Below are 24,088 nucleotides of genomic sequence, written 5' to 3'. Positions count from 1 at the left end.
AGCTAGAGGGCTAAAATTTTCCATAAATATTTCCTAGATGTTTGTTTGGTATTGCAAATCGGAAATATGACAATCAAGTTTTCGCATAGCCCCATACAAATTACCCCATGCAATACACACATAAAAAGTCGCTTTCAGCAAATGACTAACATAAAAAGCATAGAAATATTAGTATATCAATGAAAATCAACCTAAGCAAGTTTAATAGTAACATAAATTTCCCTACATAATTTTGCAAGGATCGAATCATATTTAAGCCCATTCCATATAACTTCCCATTCAGTAAATGACTTTAACACTCATAACTTTTGTTTTTGTTTTGAAACACCATCATTAGATGTCGGACCTTGGCCCAAACCATTAAAGGGCCCTTCACACGGTCACACTTTACGTACGACAAGTCTAATGAAAAAGTAAAATGAAATTCCATCCGTATGACAAAAAAGAGAATAAAAGTCATATGATTTATATTTTTTGTGTTTACACGATTGCGACTTGCTTGTTTTTTGAATCATTTCAAAAAATGAAGAGAGCCATACGACTGTCAAATTTTCCATCCGTATTTTCTCTCAATGTGTGATGGTTTCATTACATATTGCGTTTAGACGATCCCATCCGTTCTCTTCTACACAAAATTTTGACAGATCATATTACTTGTGTGCTCGTGTGAAGGGGGCTTAAGATCGTATTCCGAAGTCTAATGCACACTAATGTGCTTATTACTACGAATACACGATAATAAAATTTTAGCACAAGTCTAATAAATGAGTAAGTTTTGGAAAAACATGCTTTGAAGAAGCGTATATAAGCTGTTATAGCCGAATATTACACTTTTACTTGTTTTTATATATTTTAAACATTTTTAATGAATTTTTTTAAATGTTTTCGGAGGATATTAGCTTTTTTAGCAAATTTTTAAAAAGTACTTGGATTTATTTATAAAATCAAAATAACGCTCTGACATGTATTTTTATTTAGCTTACTTTTGCAAAGATTTGTTGCAATTATTGCACAATAAACAAACTTGTATTGTTTATCGATATTGTGTAGCACTTTTTGACTGTCATTTTTGCACTAAATGAGAACCCATGAAAGGGGACTTTTTTGTACTTTTTCATTCTTTAACGGTACTTTTTGAGTTTTCTAAAATATTGAACCTAGAAACATTGAAACTATTGAACTAAGAAACACAAAAATAAATAAAAGATGTATTTTGGTATGTTTTCGTACTTCAACTGATACTTGTTGATATTTGTAAAATTTTGAATATATAAACATTGAACGAAAATTTATAAAAAGAGGCTTTATGGTACTTTTTGTTGTTTTAGTAATACTTTTTGAATTTCCTAATATAAAATATAAAATCTATAAAAAGGGACTATCTCTTACATTTTCGTCCTCCAACCGACATTTTTTGAATTTCCTGTAACATTGAGACTAGAATCAATCATTATTGATTGAAAATTTATGAAATACAACCGTTTAGGCTGTGAGATAATGAATCAGTCAGTGAGTCAGTAACGTTAGAATATTATATATATAGATTGAACCTGTATGAAATCTATGAAAGGGGACTTTTTAATGTTGCAGATATACCTAAATGTATATTGGACTGACTGAAAATTAACAATCATTTTTATTTTATTTCATTACGATAGTGTGAAATAAAAGATGAAAAAGAAGAAAAAATATAAATTTCGTAGAAAAATATTATTAATTACAAAGTTTTACATAAAATATTAAAAAATAATTTTAATTCCAGTATTTCCAAAATTAAAAAAAAAAAATGATTGATAAAATATTTAAATTCATAATATTGGAAAAATACATAAAATGCTTACATATAAAACATCGCCATTAGAAAAGTTTTTAGTTTTTTCTGTTTTTTGTTTTATTACATATTTTCTTTCATACATATTGGAGATTTAGTATAAACAATTGTTTTCATAATTCGATATTCCTTTGGAATGTCTGATGATTGACTGCACACAATTAAAAAATTAAACCAATCAAAATGATTAACATTGGGTGCTTCACCACCTAATTCGGGAGGTAATATATCTTTACAAATAAGATTGTGCATTGAGCTGAGGTTAAATCCATGAACATAAATACGTTTCTTAATTTTATCTTTAAAAAATGGTTTTATAGCTGTTAGGGTGAAGTCCACGTACCATGGCTGAGCGATGAAATGGATTCCTTTAAATTTAACTGGCATAAATTCCTAAAAAGTATAATTTTAAATTAATACAATTTTAAACATAAATATGCATGTGTTAGTGAAAAATTACCTAACTCTAAATATGTGTTAGTAACAAAAATGGAATTTCAATACCAAAAATGTCAATATCAAAAATTAAAACTCTGTTTCTAAATTAAAATTCAACAACAACAAAAATTAAATGACAATAATTAGAAAAAAATATTTTTTTTCTAGTTTATGAAAATTTTGTGCGAAAAGTGTGATAAAATTATTTTAAAATATTACAGATTTTTTGTGCACAACCGTAATTTCGCGCACAATCCTTAAAAGTGGTCAAAAAAGTAAGTTAAACATTTGAGTGTTTTGACAAGTTTAAATTTCTCACAAGAGAGTCGAATTCACACGACAGATGTGAGATGTAGATGTGAGAGAGTAATTTCCTATATATGAGAGTCGGACTACTTGTTATACTTTGTTAATAATAGTGTTACCCTACAGTTACACCTAAAAGTTTTTCTGGTAAGTATTTCACACAAACTGCTTGATAACATTAATTTGAAATTACTTCTGTGACGTAGACTGCAGGCAGTTCTAAGGATTTTATTCACAAACATATTTAATTTGAATATATTTTTAAAAGCACCTATGTATATACAAAATTAAGTCGAGAGAAGAACAACTTTAATTTAATCAAAAAATTATAATTAGCTGATTTCTTGATTTCAAATTGAAACAGATGGAAAGAGAAATTGAAAAGCAACTTCGTTTCAATTTTTAAAAGTATGAATGTATTACTAAAAAAATGTATGTTTTTGGTAAACTTAAAAGGTAAAACTTATCGTGTAACGGCCGTGTAAAGAATTTGGGAAAGTTAAATGTGTGAAGTGAGGGGTGTAAAACAATAAAGGTGAAAGTACAAAACACGCGTTGAGGCTGCAACGCGTTTTACGCTTTTCAAACTTTTCGCGCTTTACAAGCTGCATGTTACACACCACGCGTCATTTTGATCTTTCTTTTAATGTTTTTTAAGACCATTACTGTTTTAAAATTCAAAATTTTAAGTTTTTTTTTAATATTTTTCTTTCATTGTTGGTGAAATTTATTTCATTTTAGTTTATTTCTCTTCTACACAAAACAAAATACAACCCTAATCAGCTGCCGATGCGTCAAAAGTTGAAAGTTGTTGAACTTTTCGCGGCAGACGCGTTACAAACTACAGTGTGTAACTTGTTAAATGAAAATACACTATTTCAATTTTTTTGACAGAAGCCTATAACGTGTTGCAGCGTACAACGCGTGTTGTGTACTCCCACCTTAACGACGAACAACATCTGCGGATTGAAACAAAGACACTGGAGATTGATGTTACACTGTTGACAGAGAAATGTTGAGAAAATGTATAACAACCTTGTGAACTTATAATTTTGGCTTGCAACGTTGTCAGAGAAATCATTGTCAGAAGATTGTAAAACAATAATATTGTCAGATAAATGTATCTATTAAAAACACGGTGCATTAAAGGGTGATGGCAACACGTCAAAATTTGGTCAAAACTTGTTTATGTGTTAGTAATTTATTCCAGCAATCATTGAGGAAGAAGAAGCATAAATTTCATTTCTATTTAGATTTTACGACGGCAACATCATTTTTTTTACCGTATGGTGATAAAAAATTGTATGAAAAAATTTTATGCGTTATGTGTCTATACCAGTGAAGAGCAGAATTGTGATTCGAATGCTCGCTGTATAGGCCTGCAAATTCTGCTGACGTTTCGTTGGCACACCTACACAATAAGCTTGCGTGAATTGGTGTGTCTGTGTTTAAGTGAAATGAAAACTTGTTTGTTGTTTTGTTGTTGCGAAATTTTTTAATGCATGTTATATTCTCTTTTAATACACATAGCAAAATGTTTGATGCAAAGTAAAACTTATGATGTTATTTGGGAAAATAGTTTTTTTTATAAAAAATATGGATGGTCAAAAATAATTGTTTAATTATAAAAAACATTAAAAAATGAAAGAGAATTAAAAATTTTTACAGATAATATTCATTATTTATAAAAATATTTATTTTTTTCATGAAATTACATTGTATTTTCCACGCTTTATTGAAAAAAATTATTGAAATAACTTATTAATGTATTTTTATGTATATTAAAGGTGTATTTGCACGCAAAATATTTTATTTTGTTTATGAAAAACTTTTAACAGTGTACTAATACTAAATGTTGACTTGTATACGGTTCTCTGCTGCTTAGTACACACAATAAATACTTGATAGTATGTGTGTATGTGACCACCAGTGGTCTATACAGTTACACATACAATTTTTACCATTATTATAAATGTAATTTTTGCTGTAAAAAACAATTATTCATTTTTTTTAATTATTTTTTTCATTAATGAAAAAATGTTTTATTAAAAAATTGGATATTTTTCTTGGTATATTTCAAGTAAAATTTGGTACTGTGCCTTTAAATAGATTCGAATATGAATTTTTTCATCCATATTTCATTTACCTTGCGGCAAAAATGTGATGTTGTCTAACAAAAAACTAAATAAAAATGAATTTATGCTTTTTCTTCTGCTTCAATTTTAGTTCAAAATCAAAAGTGTTTTGATTTTCATCAAACCAGTGCGTGTGAGTTTTTTTTTTCACTAACACAATCAAAAAAATTCCTGTGTGTGTAAATTTGTTTGATCCCTTCAAACATTTAGAAGACAAAACTATTGCGCATCACCCCAGACGCCACGTGAGAAACACTTCTGGACGATTGTCAGACGAGAACGCACATTTTACAAAAACAAAATACATTGATTTCGAATTTTTGTCTTCTAGAAATATACTTTTAAGTTACTTCCGGATGATAGTTAGAAGAGTGCATCCATTTTGCTTAAACAAAAAACCATGACTGTTGAATTTTTTTCATCTGGAAGTATACGTTTTAGTGACTTCTGTATGAGAGTTGGGTGAGAACACACATTTTACAATAACAAAATACATTGTTTCCTAATTTGTATCTTCTTGATTTGTATGTCTTTGTCACTTCTGGAAGACAGTTTGAAGAGTGTTCACATTAATGTTGTATTTTATTCATCTGGAAGTGTGGATTGTAGTCACTTCTGGACGATTGTCAGACGAGAGCACACATTTTACAAAAACCAAACATAGTGATTTCTAGTTTTCGCCGTCTGGAAGTATACTTTTAGGTTACTTCCGGATGATAGTAAAAAGAGTACAAAAACAAAAAAATATAAATACTCCATTTTTTAGCGTGAACGCGAAAAAAATAAAAATAAATAATGCAGAAATTTTGCTAAGTTCAGTGATGTTTTGTGTTTTGTAAAGTCATGTTCAGTTTTAATTATTCATTGTAAAACTTAAATGAGTTATTGAATTTAATGTTCATAGAAAAATAGTGTAATTAATATATTGTGAATCTTAAGTAATAAAAAACAATATGACAGTGTTGTGTTAAAAGTCAACTGTTAATAAACATTTAAGAAGGTTTTGCTAATTGGCGAAGTTTATTAAATATATACTAAAAAGTAATTATCTTCAAGGATTATATACATAAATAAAATTAAAAAGTAAGTTGTCATATTTTACATTAAAATACTATTTTAGGAATAAGTTAACAACTCTAAACGGCTTCCATTTCCATTATTTTTAAACGAAGTCTAATATGTTTAATTAAAAATGTTTTTATATTAAATTTCGTCTCTCTCTTAATTGGTTTAAGAGTTATAAGCATTTAAAGACTTTTTCAAGTTGTACGTTTCGGCTTTCATTTGATGAACATTGCATTTTTAACCTATTTAGATTTATTTGAGTCAAATCTTAACTTTCAATATTTTATAAACTATTTGCGCGTTTAGGTCCTGTTTCTAGATTACGTATGATCACTTTGAGCTAAAATTTTATTTGTATTTCATTATCGTAACAAAAACAAAATACATTAAGATTTTTACTTAAAGTATTCAAACCCTATCTGGAATCATTATATTGAAATTAATACTACTATTTTATACATAAATTATTTTTTGACTTGGGTCACTCGACACGAAATTGCCCATATAAGATATTTAATATTAAAATCAAATATTTTGAAAACCACCTTTTTTAAATACAATTTTATTAATTTTCATATAGCTTTTGATTTAATTATTCTAATTATAGGCCTTTACTAATATTCTTAAGTTTTTGAAAGTGTGTAACTCCTTAATTAGAAGAGAGCAAACAAAAAATTGTATTGCAGTATTAGTTTCAAAAGCAATATCCCGTTTAGGGTCGTTAAGGTGTTTCTATCGTTAGTGACTGTAAATAATTTTAAAAATAATCCATGACTTAGTAATTTCAGATCTTTATAGACGGTTTAATTCCAAGTTATTTAAAAAATGTTCATGAAAGGTAATGTTTTTATTGATTCAAAACAATAACTAAATTAATTAATTTTTAATTATTTTATTTTTTTTAGAAAGCAGTAGCTTAAATTGTACCCCCTATTAAAATACTTCTAACCGAATTAAAATATAAAAAAGGGATCTGGTAAGTTATATATGTCTTATTTCATCACGCGGTTCCATTAAAAATGTCGATTATTTGCAGAAATGTAAAAAATGGATCTAAATGTTTAAATTTCGGTGGGAAATGTATTGATCATAAGAGAATCCTATTTTTATTGCTTCCTAAAGTATAACAGGTAATTTCAATAAATACAAAAGTATGTATATTCAATATTAATTATAACATTATTTTTGTTTATTTCGTTGAAGGAAATATAACTCTTACAATTTGATGGATTGATCATAAAATTTATGAAGAACTACAAAAATATTTTAGAGTCTAACGTTTTACACTTTTTGGAAGTATACCAGTCAACAGTTGGAATATTAATACAGATTTCCTAAAAATTATCTTATTATAAGGTAATAAAATTCTAAATTTTTGATACATATGTACATTAGACCGACTCACTCTGTATGGAAAGCAAAAACGTGTTTTTGTTACCCCTCTAAAAATTTAGCTTGCTTTGTTTTATGATGATTCCCAAAATAGTTTAAGTCTAGCGATGACCGTTCGTGAGCTGGACCAAATTAAAAAAAAAGGTATTTTGGAATTATTTTTTTTAAAATTTTTGTTTGTTTTGAAACAAAATATCCAATACGGGGTATCGTTTAAAAGGTATTTTAAAGCAGCGTCCAATGATGTATTAATCATAAATAACCGTCTGCTTATAATTGTCATATTCCAAAATATTTTAAATTGTTAGGTTTTTCACTAAGAAAAATAAAACGTATGCACAATTTTACATATTAGACTTGGTTTCAAAAAACCTTTCAAATGATACCACATACTGTATATATTGTTAAAGAATTTATAATTAAAAAAATAACTAAAAAGGGACTTTTTTGTAACCGGTTCAGCTCACGAACGGCCATCGATAGACTAGAAATATTTTGGCAATCATTATAAAAAATAACAAAGATTTTTTGAAACTGGGTAAAATATTGAATTTTTTCTTTAAAACTGTCCAGCTCACGAATGGACAAGACTTAGCCGAAAATATTTTGGGTAACATCATATTACATAACAGCGAATACTTTGAGGTGGGTAACTCAAGCACCATTTTTTGTGAGTCGGTCTAATGAACATATATTACTTGTTTTAGATTAGTTGTTAAATCTATTATTTTTTCTACTATTTTAATTTCAATTATTTCAATAAAAACTATAAAATTTCATTTTATTTAGATTTATTTTTATAGATTTTATTTTGGTAAGTATACAAATGGAAGAAGAGAAAAAACTCATCTTCTAGAAGACGAGAATACTCATTTTCTAGAAGAAGAGAAAACTCATCTTCTAGAAGATAAGATAGGAACACTTCTAGATGATACTAAGTAGTCACTTCAAGAAGTGACTTCCTAATTACATCTAGAAGAGTCTTTGGCAATACCTTACTTCCAAGAGTCATCTAGACCCTACAAACATTTTCTATTGCGGAAGTTACCCGTGTGAAACTTCCAAACGTGCTAAAAGTTGGCTAGCGATGTTGCGGAAGTATAAGAATTCTTGTCACCAGTCGGGAAGAACTGATGCCGAGCTGGGGAACGTCTAAGAGTAACGTGGAAGATATTTCTGGAAGACCCGCAGAAGAAACTTCTAGATGACTCTTGGAAGTAAGGTATTGCCAAAGACTCTTTTAGATGTGACTAGGAAGTCACTTCTTGAAGTGACTACCTAGTATCATCTAGAAGTGTTCCTATCTTATCTTCAAGAAGATGAGTATTCTCTTCTTCTAGAAGATGAGTATTCTCGTCTTCTAGAAGATGAGTTTTTTCTTCTTTTATTTGTATACTCACCAAAATAAAATCTATAAAAAAATCTAAATAAAATGGAATTTTATAGTTTTTATTGAAATAATTGAAATTAAAATAGTAGAAACAAGTTAGAGTGCTATATTCGGCTATGCCGAATCTTAAATACCCTCCACCAGCAAGCTACTTTTTATTGAAACCCATCTAACTATCTAATTTTTAGATAACTTGCCAAAATTTTTGTCGACCTAATTTTGATTAGGTCCAGAAAAATTTATATTAATACGCCAGTTCGAAAACATTTTAATAGAATGATTTATCTATACATAGAACATACTCATGTCGAATTTTATCCGGATATAATAATTTAATAACGAATTAAGTATTATTAAGTGATTTTCAGAAGTTAACCTTATATGGGAGCTAAGACAACTTTTGAACCGGTCCGCAAAAAATTCCATATAATGATTTATATACATATATAGAAAATACACATTTATGTCAAATTTTATATCTATGTATAAAATGTGCGTTTAAGTGATTCATATGTGCACAAATCATATTTTATAAAGATATCTTTATTTGATAATGATACACAGAGAAAACAGATTCGTTGTGATAACCGAATTTGTTTCCAATCGAATTCAGTCGGTTCTCACAACTACCCCATAATTCGATTGTAACTACTGTAAAATTCGGTTCCTGTTACTGAATATATGGTGTACGCAACTATTTTAAATTATTTTTCGATAATCTGGATCGAAATGATCGGTATTTGGAACTGAAATATTATTTATTAAAACTACCCAGGAAAAACTTACATTGAAAAGTAATGAGTTAAAAAGCTAATAAAACCTCTTTTCACTACTTCTTCATTAGCATTTTAAGTCATTATTTTAACACGGTGATGTCATTGGAGGCAAGTACTTCTACGCTCGCTTACAAATAGGGAGTTGAAGAAGTACTTGCAATTTCTCTTACAAAACAGTTGTTTAGTAAGTTGTTTTGTTTTTTAATAATAAATAGAGCCAGCTAGAATACGAACCAGGGACTTCGGTTTGTTAGTCAAATGTTCTACACACTGCACCACTGCTTAGATATTTTATTGCGCGTCAAATAATGGTTTTCACATACAAAACTAATTTTGTTTTATTTTTTGTAAAACACAATTCTTAAAACGCAATTAAATAAAATGTGCAAACAAAATGACAAAGCCGAAAATAAAGTACTTCTATATCAGATTATAAGAAAGTCATTACTAGAGTACTTCTAAGTAATGCAGATGGTAAGTAGTAGTCATTGAAAAGTAAGTGGTTATGGAAGTACAACCCATTACCGAGTTTTTGCTGGGTAATTTGTGGATTATGTTTATTTCAAAAAATATATTTTATTTTGTTTAAAATAATTACAATAAAATATAAATATAAATGTACATTTACAAACCTACAAAACTTATTACTATAAAATAGTCACTTTTCTTCTCTAGTTTTGACATATTGATGGTAAAAGTACCAGAGATTTTACTCTTAATTCTGTCCAACATTTCCAAAGGAACACTACCATATCACGCTTTTCCGCTGCTGTAAAATTATTAAAGATTATAGGAAAATAACACAAAATAGATGTTAAGATATAAAATAGACTAAACTTACCTTTTCTATCCCATTTTCCCGTATTAATTTACATTTAATTGTTATTAGTTTTATTATTCAATTATAAAATCGTTTTATTTTATTTATTTTTGTATACGTCAAATATAATTACCAATTCATCGGTTGTGAACATCGAATTTGGTTCCTTTAACCGTAATTAAATTTTAAATAATTTTATCAGTTGATAATTGGTTGCAGTGGTCAATATTTTTTACTTTCTACTGTTTTTCGGTTACAGAGACTAATATTTGATGTTCTTACATTTTAATCCTAAATAAAAGTCGGCTGCATTTACTAAATTCACAAATGAATTTAATAACCAATAGAATTCAGTTCAAATTATTGATTTGGAAATTGTTACAACCACAATTCGATTAATATTATGGTTTTTTAATTCTGAATATAGAAAATCAGTTAATTTTACAGTTTTTCAATAACATCTATACAATTTTAATTAATTTAACTAAATATTTATCATGGTAACCGATTTCCAATCGATCTGTTTTCTGTGTGTATATGTATGTGCGTTTAAGGAATTTTTTTGAAGTGGTCCTATTACCAAATATGGACCGATCCAGAAAAAATTTGGTAGAATGTTTTATATGCCTATCCAGAAAAAATTTCGTAGAGTGATTTATGTAAAGACAAACATATTTGTGACGAATTTTTTCAAGATAACTTTGTTTGGCAATGAAATATGTGTGTTTAAGTGACTCTCAGAAGTGGACCTTATATGGAAGCTATGACCAATAATGGACCGATCCGAGAAAAAAGTGGTAGAATGATTCATATGTACACAAAACTTATTCAAGTCGAATTTTACCCCTATAGCTTTAGAATTCAATGAAATATATGCGTTTAAGTGATTTTCGAAAGTGGATCTTATATAGGAGCTATGACCAATTATGGGCCTATCCGGAAAAAATTTCGTAGAGTGATTCATGTTTAGGCAAAACATATTTGTGTCGAATTTTGTCAAGATAGCTTTACTTGACATTGAAATATGTGCTTTTAAGTTATTTTCGGAAGTTGGCCTTATATGGGAGCTATGACCAATAAGGGACCGATCTTAAAAAAAAATAGTGCAATGATTTGAATGCACACAAAACATATTTCTGTCGAATTTTATCCCGATAGCTTTAGAATTCAATGAAATATATGCGTTTAAATGATTTTGGGAAGTGGACCTTATATGGGAGCTATGACCAATTATGGCCCCATCCGGAAAAAAATTCGTAAAGTGATTCATGTTTAGGTAAAACATATTTGTTTCGAATTTTATCAATATATCTTTATTTAGCATTGAAATATGTGCTTTTAAGTGATGGGATCTATGACCAATTATGGACCGATCCGTAAAAAATTTTGTAGAATGATTTGTATGAATACAAAACAGATTTGTGTCGAATTTTATCCCGATAGCTTTATAATTCAATGAAATATATGCGTTTAAGTGATTTTCGGAAGTCGACCTTATATGGGAGCTATGACCAATTATGGGCCTATCCGGAAAAAATTTCGTACAGTGATTTATATTTAGACTAAACATATTTGTGTCAAATTTCATCAGAATAGCTTTAGTTGACAATGAAATATGAGCTTTTAAATGATTTTCGGAAGTGGGCCTTATATGGGAGCTATGACCAATAATATACCGATCCGTAAAAAATTTTGTAGAATGATTTGTATGTATACAAAACACATCCTACTCGAATTTTATCACAATAGCTTTATTCATCAATGAAATATGTGCGTTTAGGTGATTTTCGGAAGTGGACCTTATATGGGAGCTATGACCAATTGTGGACCAACTGAGGTCTACGTTGACAGTATGATTTCTGTTCATATTATATTTACATGTACAAAATTTTGTGTTGATATACCAATATATTTGAGGGAGTTATTAACGATAAACTAATTTCCGGGAATATATACCTTTGTATGGGGTCTATGGGAAATATTGGATCGATTGTAAAGATTTTGAACATAATTGATCACTGCCCTAAAAAAATAATGTGTGACAAAATTCATCGAAATATCTTTGGTAGTTTCTGAGAAAACTTTAAAAGAATTATGAAAAAAACGTTATTTTTTTCGAGGTAGTCTGAAATTTTTACTCATTACTTTTTATGTTGTGAACCGATTTTGCTGATTTTCAAACTGCTTAGGATAATAATAAATATTTTGTGTGAATTTGGTTGATTTCCTTTGCTTAGTTTTAACGTGAGCGTGTTTTACACAGACAGACAGACAGACGGACAGACGGACATAGCTAAATCGACTCAGAATTTGATAAGGACCCAGAATATATATAACTTGTTGGGTCTTAGATGAATATTACTTGGTGTTACATACGGAACGACAAACTTATATATACCCTCTATCACCACTGATGGTGGTGGAGGGTATAATAATTCCAAAATACCTTTTTTTAAGACTTAAAATATTTTGGGAATCATCATAAAAGAAAGCAAGGTAAATTTTGAGAGGGGTAACAAAAACACGTTTTTGCTTTCCATACAAAGAGAGTTGGTCTAATGTACATATGTATGTATAATTAATATTGTATATATGTACATACTTTTGTACTGAAATTACCTGTTATACTTTAGGAAGCAATAAAAATAGGATTCTCTTATGTCCAATACATTTACCACCAAAGTTTAAACGGTCAGATCCATTTTTTACATTTTCTGCAAATAATCGACATGTTTGATGGAACCGCGTGATGAAATAAGACATTTATAACTTACCAGATCCCTTTTTATATTTTAATTCGGTTAGAAGTATTTTGATAGGGGGTACAATATTAGCTACTGCTTTCTAAAAAAAAAAATAAAATAATTAAAAATTAATTAATTAATTTATTTATTTATTGTTTTGAATCAATAAAAACATTACCTTTCATGAACATTTTTTAAATAACTTGGAATTAAACCATCTATAAAGATCTGAAATTACTAAGCTATGGATTATTTTTTAAATTATTTACAGTCACTAACGATAGAAACACCTTAACGACCCTAAACGGGATATTGCTTTTGACACTAATACTGCAATACTATTTATACCCTACACCACTTTAGTGGGGAGGGTATATTGGATTTGTGCTGATGTTTGTAACATACAAAAATATTCGTCCTAGACCCACCTTAAAGTATACCAATCGGCTTAGAATCGTTTTCTGAGTCGATTAAGCTATGTCCGTCCGTCCGTCCGTCCGTCTGGCTGGCTGGCTGGCTGGCTGGCTGTCCATGTAAACCTTGTGCGCAAGGTACAGGTCGCAATTTTCAAGATAATTGGATGAAATTTGGCACGCACGTTTTATTTGACCTAAGGACGAAGCCTATTGAAAATGGTTAAGATCGGTCCATTATTTCACCTAGCCCCCATAGAACAGAACCCCCCGAAAAGGGCTTCTGAGCTCATAATTATGTTAAATATACAGATATATCGATAAAATACGGCACAACTAAGTTTTATAGAAGTCTTGATGACCCTGCCAAATTTCATAAAGATCGGGCCACATTTGACCCTAGCTCCCATACAAAGTCCCCTTCAGAAAATTACTTGAATGTCCCAAATTAGCTTATAAACACAAATATCGCCATGAAATTCAGCACAATAAAATATTATGTCAATATAAATATATTCACAAAATTTTATCGGGCTTGGTCCATATTTGCCCCTAGCCCCCATATAAAGCCTCTTTCAGAAAATTAGTTTTTCATCCATAAATTGCTTAAATGTATCGGAACAAGGGAATATTGAAGATAAATGCTTTATTATGAAAAATAAATCACATTTAATATTCATAACTGGTGTAGGGTATCTTATGGTCGGCCACGCCCGACTATAATTTCTTACTTGTTTTTGTTTGCTCTCTTCTAATTAAGGAGTTATACACGTTCAAAAACTATCTTCTTAGGTTTAATATCTTGGGAACGGCATGCTCAATATTAAGAATATTAGTATCATAGGTCATAGAAAGACCTGGTGTTAATAACTCAAAAAGTACCTATAATTAGAATAATTAAATCCAAAGCTATATGACAATTAATAAAATTGTATTTATTTAAAAAAGGTGGGCTTAAAAATATCTGATTTCAATATTAAATATCTTATATGGGCAATTTCGTGTCGAGTGACCCAAGTCAAAAAATAATTTATGTATAAAACAGTAGTATTAATTTCAATATAATGATTCCAGATAGCGTTTGAATACTTTAAGTAAAATTTTTTATGTATCTTGTTTTTGTTACGATAATGGAATACAAATAAAATTTTAGCTCAAAGTGATCATAAGTAATCTAGAAATAGGACCTAAACGCGCAAATAGTTTAAAAAATATTGAAAGTTAAGATTTAACTCAAATAAATCTAAATAGGTTAAAAATGAATATAATGATTCCAGCTAGCGTTTAAATACTTTAAGTAAAATTTTATTGTATTTTTTTTTTTGTTACGATAACGAAATACAAATAAAATTTAAAATTTAAATTTTTTAAAATTTAAGCGAAATTTTAATGTATTTTTTTTTGTTACGATAATGAAATACAAATAAAATTTCAGCTCAAAGTGATCATACGTAATCTAGAATTACCTAAACGCGCAAATAGTTTAAAAAATATTAAAAGTTACGATTTAACTCAAATAAATCTAAGTAGGTTAAAAATGCAATGTTCATCAAATGAAAGCCGAAACGTACAACTTGAAAAAGTCTTTAAATGCTTATAACTCCTAAACCAATTAAGAGAGAGACGAAATTTAATTTAAACGTATTGGAAGCCGTTTAGAGTTGTTAACTTATTCCTAAAATAGTATTTTAATGTAAAATATGACAACTTACTTTTTAATTTTATTTATATAATTCTTGAAGCTAATTACTTTTTGGTATATATTTAATAAACTTCACCAATTGACAAAACCTTCTTAAATGTTTATTAACAGTTGACTTTTAACACAACACTGTCATATTGTTTTTTATTACTTAAGATTCACAATATATTAATTACACTATTTTTCTGTGAACATAAAATTCAATAACTCATTTAAGTTTTACAATGAATAATTAAAACTGAACATGACTGGACAAAACACAAAACATCACTGAACTTCGCAAAATTTCTGCATTATTTTTTTTTTTGCGTTCACGCTAAAAAATGGAGTATTTATAATTTTTTGTTTTTATACTCTTTTTACTATCATCCGGAAGTAACCTAAATGTATACTTCCAGACGGCGAAAACTAGAAATCAATGTATTTTGTTTTTGTAAAGTGTGTGCTCTCGTCTGACAATCGTCCAGAAGTGACTACAATCCACACTTCCAGATGAATAAAATACAACATTAATGTGAACACTCTTCAAACTCTCTTCCAGAAGTGACATAAACATACAAATCAAGAAGATACAGATTAGGAAACAATGTATTTTGTTATTGTAAAATGTGTGTTCCCACCCAACTCTCATACAGAAGTCACTAAAACGTATACTTCCAGATGAAAAAAATTCAACAGTCATGGTTTTTTGTTTAAGCAAAATGGATGCACTCTTCTAACTATCATCCGGAAGTAACTTAAAAGTATTTTTCTAGAAGACGAAAATTCGAAATCAATGTATTTTCGTCTGACAATCGTCCAGAAGTGTTTCTGACGTGGCGTCTGGGGTGATGCGCAATAGTTTTGTCTTCTAAATGTTTGAAGGGGAAGTTTCTTCTGCGGGTCTTCCAGAAGTATCTTCCACGTTACTCTTAGACGTTCCCCAGCTCGGCATCAGTTCTTCCCGACTGGTGACAAGAATTCTTATACTTCCGCAACATCGCTGGCGAGCTTTTAGCACGTTTGGAAGTTTCATGTGGGTAACTTCCGCAATAGAAAATGTTTGTAGGGATGTAGCTGAAATAAGATCTGGCAACTTTTACCATGCAACAATCTCACAACAGTGTGAACTGACGATCTAATTTTAGATCCATATTAGGGTTCTATAAATCGACTTTCGAATAATCGAAAAATCGACTTTTTGTCGAAAAAAGTCGAAAAGTCGAAGTCGACTATTTTGTTCCAAAAAAGTCGATAACTCGACTATCGTCTATGAAAAAAGTCGAAGAGTCGACTTTGTAAATAAAAGTCGAAAAAAGTCGAAAAGTCGAAAAAAGTCGATGTGTCGAAAAAAGTCGAAAAGTCAAAAAAAGTCGAAAAAAGTCGAAAAGTCGGAAAAAGTCGAAAAGTCGAAAAAAGCCGAAAAGTCGAAAATAGTCGAAAATTTTAAAAAAGTGGAAAAGAGGTCAAAAACTCTAAAATAGTCGGAAAAACTCGAAAAAAGTAAAAAATAGTCGAAAAAATTCGAAAAAAAGTCGAAATAAGTCGAAAATAGTCAAAAAGTCGTAAAAAATCGAAAAGTCGAAAAGTCGAAAAAAGTCGAAAAAAGTCGGAAAAAGTCGAAAAGTCGGAAAAAGTCGAAAAAAGTCGAAAAGTCGACCATTTATAAAATACTAAAAGTCGAAAAGTCTAAAAGTCGACTTTTAAATAAATGAAAAAGGTCGAAAAGTCGAAAAATCGACTTTTCATAAAATGGAAAAAGTCGAAAGGTTGAAAAGTCGACTTTTAACTAAATGCAAAAAGTCGAAAAGTCGACTTTTCGTTTCAACTATAGAACCCTAATCCATATGTCCTTTTAATGCACCGTGTTAACAATAGAAAAAAATTATTCGACAATAGTACAATTGTCAGATGCATAAAATTCGCGCATCTGACAATAAAAATTGTCACAATTATTTGGCAATGGCAACGTAATGTGTTTACAGGATTATTAGTGCCGGTGTACACAGTGAAACTTTTGATTTTGTGTGTGAGTGAAAGAAATTTTTGATATTGCTTTCTCTTTCTCTCGGACACAAAATCAAAAGATTCCCAAAAAAAGTATTATTGTTTTACAATATACTGAAAATACTATTTCTGACAACGTTACAAGAAAAAAATTTTAAGTTTTCACGATTGTTAGATAAATTATGAACATTTTTCTACCAACGTCGTAAGATCTGACAACCGTGTTGCGAAGCGTATATATAAGTTTGTCATTCCGTTTGTAATTTCCACAATATAATTTTCCGACCCATCAAGTATATGCTTTCGAGAAGTTTCCATATAAAATCCGAGACAACCGCGGAAAAGGGAAGAAAAAAGAAGGCAGAAGCAACAACAGAAAGACAGACAGACAGGCAGCACAGACAGACAGACAGACAGACATACAGACAACAGACAGACAGACAGACAACAGACAAGACAGACAGACAGGACAGACAGACAGACAGACAGACAGACAGACAGACAGACAGAAGCAGACAGACAGACAGACAGACAGACAGACAACAGACAGACAGACAGACAGACGACAACAGACAGACAGACAGACAGACAGACAGACAACAGACAGACAGACAGACAGACAGACAGACAGACAGACAGACAGGCAGACAGAAGACGACGACAGACAGACAGACAGACAGACAGACAGACAGAGACAGACAGACAGACAGACAGACAGACAGACAGACAACAGACAGACAGACAGACAGACAGACAGACAGACAGACAGACAGACAGACAGACAACAGAAAAACATACAACAACATCAGACAGACATACAGACATACAGACATACATACAACACAGACATACATACAACAACATACAACAGACAACAGACAGACAGACAAGACAGTACATACATACATACAACATAAACAGAACATACATACAAACTACTACCACAAAGACATACATACATAAACACATACAACATACATACAGACATACTACATACATACATACATACATACATACTACATACATAAACTACAGACAACAGACAGACAGACATACTAAGACATCACACATACAACATCTAACAACATACACCTACATAACATACATACATACATACATATACACATACATACATAATACATACATACATACATACATACAACAGACATACATCATACATACAACATACATACATACATACATACATACATACATACACCTACACTACATACATACATACATACATACATACATACAGACATACATACATACATACATACATACATACATACATAACATACATAATAAAATACATACATACATACATACATACATACATACATAACATACAGACAACATTACATACATACATACATACATACATACATACATACATACATACATAATAAACTATAGATTAAACTTTACATAATTATGAATTTTTGTTAAATATTGAATATAAAAAAACAAAAAAATTGTTATCTAGAAGTATCATTGTATTTTATATTTCTCTGCAGTTATATTATTTGAATTTAACGGTTGAATGAATTTAGTAGTCGTTAATTTTAATAAACTGTCAAAAATTTCCTTATACTACAAAGATACTTTTCCTAAGTAATGTTATAGTATTAAAAGTTACATTTTGAAAAACGAAAAGAAATATTGTCACTTATACTAAAAACTCCAAACGGTGAGCAACACAAATATCTTAATAAACATTATCACAGTGGGGCAGAATGGAAATTTTTTGGAAATAAATCTGGCATTTCTAAACGGCTGATCCGATCGGGATAAAATTTGGTGTGAGCGTAGCCAAGGAGTATTCGAGTTTAAGTTTTGAAGATGAACCCTGCAGATGCCCCAGGGTACCTACGACATGTAAAATTTTTAAACTCGTGCCATTTTTTTGTTTTTCACCCAAATACAAAGATTTTTATATTTTGTGAAAGCGCTCGACGAGATCTTGAAAAAACATGCTTGGACATACTACTTATCTCTTATAATATCCGAGTTATAGGCATATAAAAATTTAGTGATACAAAATTTACCATACCTTGGTCCGCCTTTTTTTGAATACCGGGCGTAATTTTGGACCAAATGGACTCAATTTTTTCTTGTTAGTTAAACAACAATAATTTCCAATAATATACAAAAAATTTCAGATCAATATCGTTTACAGATCCAAAAATATACGTTTTTTAATTTAAAAATTCAAAAAATTTTAGATTTTTGGCGTTTTTTTGCCAAAAATGTGTCTTAAAATAAAATTTTTATTAAGAACATATAACAATTTTATAGTTTTCTAAAAGGTATCTTTACGCAGAACGCTTTGGCGTAAAAAACTTGTCCTATTTTTTGAAAATGTTGCCACTGCGTCCTTCCGAATATGACCTATTTTTTATCAAAACTTCAACTTTGGGCGACATGTTCTAAAATCCCAAAGCTGGGATCAGAAAACTGAAAGCAGTTTTGGAAACCTCAATATGTTTTCTATTTACTCCAAAAGTATTTTCCCAGCCCTGAAAGAAATGTGGACCCTATGGGCAAAAAAGTAAAAAATCCCATTTTTGGGATTTTCATTCCTATTTTTGGGAATTGCGGGATGCCCTTTGACCTTTTCAATTTTTTTTTTTGCATATTCTTATTTGAAATGACAAATTTAACAAGCGTTGAAAATTTCATTGAGTTTTGTTCATAAATAAAGATTTTGTCATATATTACATATTAGTTTAATTTCTAAAACTATGATTTATATCAAAATTTTAATAGGATCGCAGATAGCTACAACAATTTAGTCCATATTTATCCCTTAATATAATTTTTTAGTTAGATATGGAAATTCTCGACCCTTTACAAAAAATTTCAAGCCAATATCTCAATTACATTCAAAAATATGTTCATTTAAACCTGTGTCCTTTAATTTCATCTTTTTCATATTTTAGTATTAAGTATGACAGAACATACATTTGGTGTTGAATAAAATATTTGGACAATTTTTAAAAATTATTTAGTTAATTATTTTATTATAATATTGTATATAAAATAAAAAAATTATAATTTTATTATGAGCCACGCACAACAACACCTAAATCACCCCACACAAATTACCTTTCCCGCCCACCGAAATATAAAACACAATTAAATACAATATCATCAGTTAGTATAATAGCTTTTTTTATTTGAACTGTTTATCTTAAACATAATACAATTAATTCTTACAACCTACTTATATAGTTAATTCCTAACACTACTTATTTTCTATAAAATAATCTGTCATATCGGTATACATATCCAGAAGGTAATATAAGTCCTTTAAATCTTCCTTGTTTTGAGATGATAGAGTTTCATAACAAATCCATCTTTTTCGCATAGTTGAAAGAACAGGATCAGAAGATAGAAGTAAACTATTAAAAATATCTTCATTCTGTGATTGCCTGAAGCATTTTCTTGAGCTGAATAGTTGAACATGCTTAAAATCTCGATTCCTCGCTTCCTGGGCTTCTTCTGTTAACTCTCCAAGTGGAAGAATATTCGATTCAATTATTATTTGACCATGACACAATACTTTGTGTACTGTTGGTGTTAGTTCCCTCCATGGATACAGAGATACAAGTAATTTAGAAATTTCAGATGTGTATTCCCCAAATCGATTTTCATTAATTTTATGTTTACTATTCAGTGCCATTAAAATAGTTTTAACTCTTCGAAGCAACTCCTTGTCGATTCCAGTTATTTTTGAAGTAATTTCAAAATCACGAAAAAACCTTCTCGACGTATTACCGTCATTTGTACTACCGCAACTTGAAAGTGGTTTGTCGATGATTAATCCCATCTGAACTTTAAATTCTTCTTGGATTATGCTTTTTTCCGCAGCTCTCAGTTCTTTCAATTCTTCATTATTTTTTGTTGATTTAGTAGGATAGTTTGTTTTTTTTTTCCTGGATCGCCTTGTATGATGGTAATATATTGTGTCCTTTTTCATGCAGAGCTTTCCTTAATATTTGGTACTTATTTCGACTGAGACCCAGTTCCAACATAAGCGCTATTGCTTCCTCTTCAGTAAAATTTGATTATGATGTTGGAGTTGGTATACTTTCCACAATTCGCTTAAGTCGTTTTGGTGATGCATTAGGAAGAATAGTTGCAATATGTACGACATCCATATGTTGGTTTTCCTTTTTCAGCATTTCGTTAAATGTATCAGCAATTTCCTCATTTGAGATTGAAAAAAGTTTTTGTGTGACCCTCTTTTTTTTGACCTTGAACATAAGTCTTCGTATGACTTGCAAGGCGCTCCTGTTGATGTGTTGTAAGTTGAGATTTCCGTAGTAGTTTCCATCCAACTACAAAATTTTAATCGAAATTTCTTTTGATTTCCATCCACAGACTTACTTTTTACATCAAAAAGTTTTCAATTTTTGATATGCCTGTTTTGTCTACTTTTCTACTATATGTAGTTTTTATATAATTTGAAAAGTCTTCAATTCTTTCTGGCCCTTTTGAAGATATACTCCATAAAACGGAACACAACTCTTCGTACTTTAATGTAATCTTCATTGTAGATTTATTAAATATGGTACTTAAAATCTGAGAAGTTTACTTATATACCAATTCTTGTCATTTCCGATACAGGTATTCCAAAGTAAAAAATTACGAATTGTCTACCTATTAACATTTAGGACTATATTACTATAACCTGTAATTCAGTCATTGATATTTCTTATTAGTGAATGAATCGAAATTATCATTACCTGTATATTTTTACCTACATGATCATAAACGAAACAGAACGAAATGATCTGTCGAAAAAATTTAGGTAAAAAATGGTTATAAATTTTTGAAAATTCAAGCATAATAGGACCTTTCAATTATAAGGATAAGCAAACAAATAGAAAATAGGTAAATATAAGATTTAAATATGTGCTGTCATACTTAATACTAAAATATGAAAAAGATGAAATTAAAGGACACAGGTTTAAATGAACATATTTTTGAATGTAATTGAGATATTGGCTTGAAATTTTTTGTAAAGGGTCGAGAATTTCCATATCTAACTAAAAAATTATATTAAGGGATAAATATGGACTAAATTGTTGTAGCTATCTGCGATCCTATTAAAATTTTGATATAAATCATAGTTTTAGAAATTAAACAAATATGTAATATATGACAAAATCTTTATTTATGAACAAAACTCAATGAAATTTTCAACGCTTGTTAAATTTGTCATTTCAAATAAGAATATGCAAAAAAAAAATTGAAAAGGTCAAAGGGCATCCCGCAATTCCCAAAAATAGGAATGAAAATCCCAAAAATGGGATTTTTTACTTTTTTGCCCATAGGGTCCACATTTCTTTCAGGGCTGGGAAAATACTTTTGGAGTAAATAGAAAACATATTGAGGTTTCCAAAACTGCTTTCAGTTTTCTGATCCCAGCTTTGGGATTTTAGAACATGTCGCCCAAAGTTGAAGTTTTGATAAAAGATAGGTCATATTCGGAAGGACGCAGTGGCAACATTTTCAAAAAATAGGACAAGTTTTTTACGCCAAAGCGTTCTGCGTAAAGATACCTTTTAGAAAACTATAAAATTGTTATATGTTCTTAATAAAAATTTTATTTTATTAATAAAAGAGTTAAGACACATTTTTGGCAAAAAAAACGCCAAAAATCTAAAATTTTTTGAATTTTTAAATTAAAAAACGTATATTTTTGGATCTGTAAACGATATTGATCTGAAATTTTTTGTATATTATTGAAAATTTTGTTGTCTAACTAACAAGAAAAAATTGAGTCCATTTGGTCCAAAATTACGCCCGGTATTCAAAAAAAGGCTCGGATATTATAAGAGATAAGTAGTATGTCCAAGCATGTTTTTTCAAGATCTCGTCGAGCGCTTTCACAAAATATAAAAATCTTTGTATTTGGGTGAAAAACAAAATGGCACGAGTTTAAAAATTTTACATGTCGTAGGTACCCTACTTTGAGCCGCCACAGCGCCGTCCCTGGGGCATCTGCAGGGTTCATCTTCAAAACTTAAACTCGAATACTCCTTGGCTTCGCTCACCCGTTTAGAAATGCCAGATTTATTTCCAAAAAATTTCCATTCTGCCCCACTGTGCATTAGAACTCTTACTAATTGATATACTTGTCTTTTTTTTTTTTATTTCATTCCCCAAACCTTTTAAATAATATTATAATTACATTGGAGTAATTATAATAACGCACAATCTCTTATAGATAATCAGCATCTTGAAGAGTTCTACAATCTCATCTCCAAAAGATAATCCCAAAGCAAACAAGGCTTTGTATTAATAATAGTAACTATTCAAAGTTATTCATGGTCCTTTTCGAGCACAAAAATTGAGTCAGAAAAGTGAAAAAATATTGAAGGAGGTAAAGCACAAAGATTATAAACATCAGTTCAAAAGAAATAGCCGCCAGAAACGGAGTAAGTAATTTTTTTCATACTTACCTACATCATATACATATGTACTAAAGCAACAAAGCATACAACACAGAAAGCAGAACAAGAAAACCAAAAAATTTTTAAATAAAAGAAAGAAAAAAAACGCGAAAAATAAATAAATACATACATATATCAGCAAAATTCAAAAAAAAAAAAAAAAATTCAACAAAAAATTTAAAAAGTGTATAAAAAAAGGAAAATTGAATTGAAAAAGTGTAAAAAATTGCAAGAACAAATTTAAGTCGCATTTTAAAAAATAGTTGTTCCTTTAAAAAATTAAAATAAAATGCTCCATAATTCTTAAAAAAAAAATTGTGTTTCATCGTTATAGTTGTGGCTCTCAAAATCAAAATCGCCATAATTCTAACAAAAAAAAATCTACATAAACGGTAAAAAACAAAAAATTTTGTTATAGAAATTTTAAGACAAAGTCGCCATTTTTCTAAACAACCGTAAAAAAAATTGTTTTTATTGTTCTAGAAATTTAAAGAAAAAGTAACCATTGCTCTAAACAAAACAAAAAACAACATAACCGTTAGATTACAAATATAAAGATTATATATATAACCAAAAGCAAAAAGAAAAACATGTTCCGCCATTTTTCAAAATAAACGAATCAATAA

At 29.5% G+C, this 24,088-nt stretch overlaps 1 protein-coding gene across 2 annotated transcripts in view; it reads right to left on the bottom strand.

The window, feature by feature from the left end:
• Positions 1-1,847: 1,847 nt before the first annotated feature.
• LOC119601444 (clavesin-2-like) overlaps positions 1,848-24,088 on the bottom strand; it is an 80,094-nt gene continuing 57,853 nt past the window's right edge. For both annotated transcript variants that reach the window (XM_037952382.1, XM_037952383.1), the window contains exon 3: positions 1,848-2,224. In XM_037952382.1, coding sequence (XP_037808310.1) covers positions 1,895-2,224 — 330 coding nt within the window. In that variant the 3' untranslated portion in view covers positions 1,848-1,894. The remainder of the gene's footprint in view (positions 2,225-24,088) is intronic.

Source organism: Lucilia sericata, unplaced genomic scaffold (assembly GCF_015586225.1).
Source record: "Lucilia sericata isolate MDLA Ls3-8-SP2 unplaced genomic scaffold, ASM1558622v1 Contig000164F_arrow, whole genome shotgun sequence".
Classification (NCBI taxonomy): domain Eukaryota; kingdom Metazoa; phylum Arthropoda; class Insecta; order Diptera; family Calliphoridae; genus Lucilia; species Lucilia sericata.
The sequence above is the reverse complement of the archived record's forward strand: the minus strand, read 5'-3'. Positions and strand labels throughout refer to the sequence as shown.